The 4,178-nt window shown below is 41.1% G+C and overlaps 1 protein-coding gene across 2 annotated transcripts in view; it reads left to right on the top strand.

Annotated features, from left to right (window-relative positions):
• Positions 1–3,448, top strand: part of hbp1 (HMG-box transcription factor 1) — a 13,933-nt gene extending 10,485 nt beyond the window's left edge. For both annotated transcript variants that reach the window (XM_015376729.1, XM_015376730.1), the window contains 4 exons: positions 286–430; positions 660–947; positions 2,378–2,519; positions 2,595–3,448. In XM_015376729.1, the coding sequence (XP_015232215.1) occupies positions 286–430; positions 660–947; positions 2,378–2,519; positions 2,595–2,612 (593 nt within the window). In that variant the 3' untranslated portion in view covers positions 2,613–3,448. The remainder of the gene's footprint in view (positions 1–285; positions 431–659; positions 948–2,377; positions 2,520–2,594) is intronic.
• The last annotated feature ends 730 nt before the right edge of the window (positions 3,449–4,178 follow it).

Here is a 4,178-nt window from a genome sequence, read left to right as displayed (position 1 = left end):
TACTTCAGCGGAAGGTTTCCAGATGGATATGCGGAGCAAATCCATCTAGCGGATTCAGGTTATCTGAACGTAGCATTAGGCTCTAGATTTCTAAGGCTGCTACACACATACCTTGGTAGCTTTGACACTTTAACAACAGTAAAACCAGGAGGCGGGGTGCTATGAATAGCATCCTTTTCAGATTCTTTAAAAAAACAAAAAAACAGCAAATAATCTTTGCTCACCATAATTATAAAATGTCCTATTTGTTTAAAAGAATTGTACTATGTCATCTCTTTCTGTCAGGGTGGTCTTCCTTTTATCCGAGCCTTACTGTGGTGCATCATGGGATCCCTTGCTATGAGATGCAGCTGGGAGACGTGTGCCTGCCACCAAACCACCCAGATGCTATTAACTGTGATGACTCAGTTGTCTTTGACACTTTCAGAAGGTAAACTGTTTATAACCTTATTGTCACCAACATTCAGAGGCTGAGTTATGATAACACAGGTCATCAATTTCATTTACATGTTTTGATAATGCTGGAGTCTTCTCATTAAAGATAGCCCTGGTGTACTATATGTACATAAAGATATTTATGGAATTTGTAGTTTAATAAATGAACTTAATATAGTTTAAGTTACATTCTTAAATGTGTTTTATGTCCTTTTTTCCCATAGCTATGACTTCACTCCTCTGGATTCCTCAGCAGTGTACGTTCTGAGCAGCATGGCTCGTCAGCGCAGAGCCTCCCTCTCCAGCGGGGGCGCTGTCAGCCCAGATTGCTATAAGCTGGAGCGCTCCTGCTCCCCACAATCCTCCGGTAGCAAATCCCACCGTAGCCACCACTCAGGGACAGCCAGCAACGCCACACCTACGAAATGCAAGCGGCCGATGAATGCCTTCATGCTATTCGCCAAGAAGTACAGAGTGGAATACACGCAGATGTATCCTGGAAAGGACAACCGGTAAGAAAAGATTTCTGTTTCTCCATAGTTGTTATCTTTAAAACACGAAAAATAGTTTTTTGGTTTTTTTTGGCAAAGGTTTAGTGCTTCAGAAGTTTTAATCTTCGCCCATTAATCCAGAAATGACCTAGCATTCCCTGATTATTGTCTTTTCTAGTTCTGCATCATGAAAACCTCATTGATCATATAATAATAGATTTAGACTCCCACTTCCTTCAATATATAAAACAATGTTTTAAATTATTACAAGTTAGTATTCTGTGAAGCAACTCAATATTTTTTAATTAAGTCCCCAATGGAATATGCTATATTCCATTTACTTAGGACAATTTTATTCCAGTTTCTGGTATATTAATACATTTCCAATTAAATGGATTCACCTACTGCATTCCAGCATTACATCAGATCTGTTGGATGGACTTTGAGGGCTCTCAATGCCTACATGTGATTAAGTATAATGCTACGTTCACACCGGATGCAGCAGGAGCAGCAAAATCGCGTCTGCTGCTTCATTTTTGCTGCTTGTACCAGTTAGTTCTGACGCGCGGCTGAAGCAGCTTTGCTGCTCTGGCTGCGCGGTGCAAAAGTGTGTCTGACGCGCGTTGGGCGGAGCTACTCTATCCTTTCTTTGCCTTGCAGCTATATTTGCTGTGATCAGTGGGAATAAAGTAGTTTTAATATGTTTTTAAGTGAGAAAATCCACCTGAAAACTTAATCATTGCAGTCAGTTCATCCAGATTACCATCCTGCCTTCCAATATTATTTCTGTCGGAGCCGCTCAGCGGTGCGCTGTCATTAGGAATCCCATTCAACAGCAGCCTCTGGCCGGGTCGCCTCCTCGCGGTTTACCTCGGCGGCTGGTAGGTGTTTTTTATCTAAATAATCTAAACTGAGGCACCAGGATAATAAAAGCGAACATATTCTGTCGGTGGGTTTCAGCATTTTAAGTTAATTTAGGCGTTAATAAACAGTTTCAGAGGAGTGATCACAGCGCTCTGTGTCATCAGTGATGTGTCTGTCTCCCCGCCAGCTCCCAGATCAGCTTCTCTGATTGGTTGATGCGGCGCGTCGAGCAAGTTAAATTTTTCCATCTCGAGCAGTAGCGCGTTTGCGGCGCGTCAGATGCTTAAACGCTCCCGACGTGCTGCTTCAGCTGCTCAGACGCGCTGCGCCTGCTGCTGAAAACGTGTTGCGTGACCTTTTGCTGCGCCTTTACGCGCGTCAACCATTGACTTTGCATGTAAACTCGCTGCTTCTGCTGCGTCCGGTGTGAACGTAGCATAAGGGCTAAGATACTAAAGCTCACAGGGAGTAGCGATGACATGGTTAATGCCAACTAATATAAGCAGCTATTTATATTACTATCATTATTACATGAAGAACAAGGGAAGCAAAACCAAAAACCTTCCTTTTTTACCTTTGAACCCTAGAGCCATTAGTGTCATCCTGGGTGACAAATGGAAGAAGATGAGGAGCGAGGAGAGGAGGATGTACACCATGGAGGCCAAGGCTTTGGCAGAGGAGCAGAAAAGACTCAATCCAGACTGCTGGAAACGGAAACGAACCAACTCGGTAAGAACCACAGAAAAAGCTTGTTAAGGTGTGGTAGCTGTCTGTAAGAATGCATCTGCTGTTCTTTCCCCGCAGGGTTCCCAGCAAACTTAGAAAATCCTCCCCGAGCTGAGGCGTTTGAGCTTGGAGACGCGTTTAGTCTAACGGACCGCTCGATGCCTCCTCCATTCTCCTGCATCGGCGACACTCAACTGTGATGCTGGATTCACTCGCTTTTGTAACATCGACACATTATAGTGGCAGTACAGAACTATGAAATGTATACAAAACATTTAATCTAGTCACTAACATCTTATATATTTTCATACGAATATAATTTTTAAAGATCTCTTATTCCCTTAAAGAAAGTGTGAAACGTCTCATCTACTTCAGGTCAGTTCTTATTCACTTGTGAAGAACAAAAATAACAAACATTTGCACAGAAAAGGCTTCAAGCATCTGTTCGAATTTTAAAAACGGGAATTTATTAAATCTTTTATACTTGTTTGTATTCGTTTTTTGTAAAAGCATATGCACAGATTGGTAACTAAGTTTGTATAACAGTGTATATTCTGCCGCTTAGCAATGGACAACAGTTTATACGAATCCCTATCATACCACGAGTCAACCTTCGGCACTTTATATAAATAATGTAATCTGAATCTAAACAGCCATTGTATACAGGTAAAGCAACCTGTTTGTATATTGCAAAGTAGTATCTTGATAGTTAGCCATTTGACACAGTCATGGCCCTGCAGCCATGCTCTGTTTTCAGGTTGGATTTTAAGTGCTTTGTTCATAATGTACAGGTTTGACTGCACCAACTACCGGTCTTGCACAAAATATCCTTGTATCATATTATAAATAATTTTTTTAAACTTCTCATCTGTGTGTATCAGTCTCTTATTTTATATGTGCATTAGGCATGTCCACAGTGCATGTTAAAGGAAACTGGAGTTTTTCCTAAGCTGTAAAATAAATAAATAACTGAACTTTATTGATCTCCAGTGGCGCCTACAGAAATGTTTCTTCGCGGTGGCATACTTAAACTAAAAGCCATAATTTTGTGCCTGTAGAAATCGTTGTGTGATTTAAAAAAAATTTTTTATGTCGCTGGCTGTGCATAATGGAAAGAAATGCTAAGCTAATGCTACTACAATTTACACTGGCCAGTGGGGTGGCCAGGGCATTGCAACGGGTGGCCATGGCAACCCCCGGCTGGCACCACTGTTGATCTGACATTGGAGAAATTTACCTCTGCGTTTAACCCATCCCCTTGGGGAGCAGTGGGCCGCCATTGTGCGGCGCCCGGGGATCAGTGTGGGCTTAAGCAGGGGTCCCGCGGGTCCTTAAAAAGTCTTAAAAGGCATTGAATTCTTCAAAATAAAACTAAGGCCTTAATTGGTATTAAAATGTCTTAAATCAGTCTTTCGTAGGTCTTAATTTTTAAAACATCATAAATAGGATTATTTTTATTATGATTTATTTTTGTAATCTAAATAAAACATTAAAATGGACTTTTTTTCAATTTTTTTATTTATTTTTAAAAAATAACGGTTCGCCATTATTGGTTCCGTCCCGATAGCGGAACCAATAAAAGCGTTGTTGTTGCGGCCAGGACATTTGGGAGATGCGCCATTAACTTTTTGTCTGGAAAATATGAGCAAGTGTAAATGTAAT

The sequence above is a fragment of the Cyprinodon variegatus genome, unplaced genomic scaffold, assembly GCF_000732505.1.
Source record: "Cyprinodon variegatus isolate N-32 unplaced genomic scaffold, C_variegatus-1.0 Scaffold140, whole genome shotgun sequence".
Classification (NCBI taxonomy): domain Eukaryota; kingdom Metazoa; phylum Chordata; class Actinopteri; order Cyprinodontiformes; family Cyprinodontidae; genus Cyprinodon; species Cyprinodon variegatus.
Note: the sequence above shows the minus strand (reverse complement) of the source record. Positions and strands in the feature narration are given on the sequence as shown.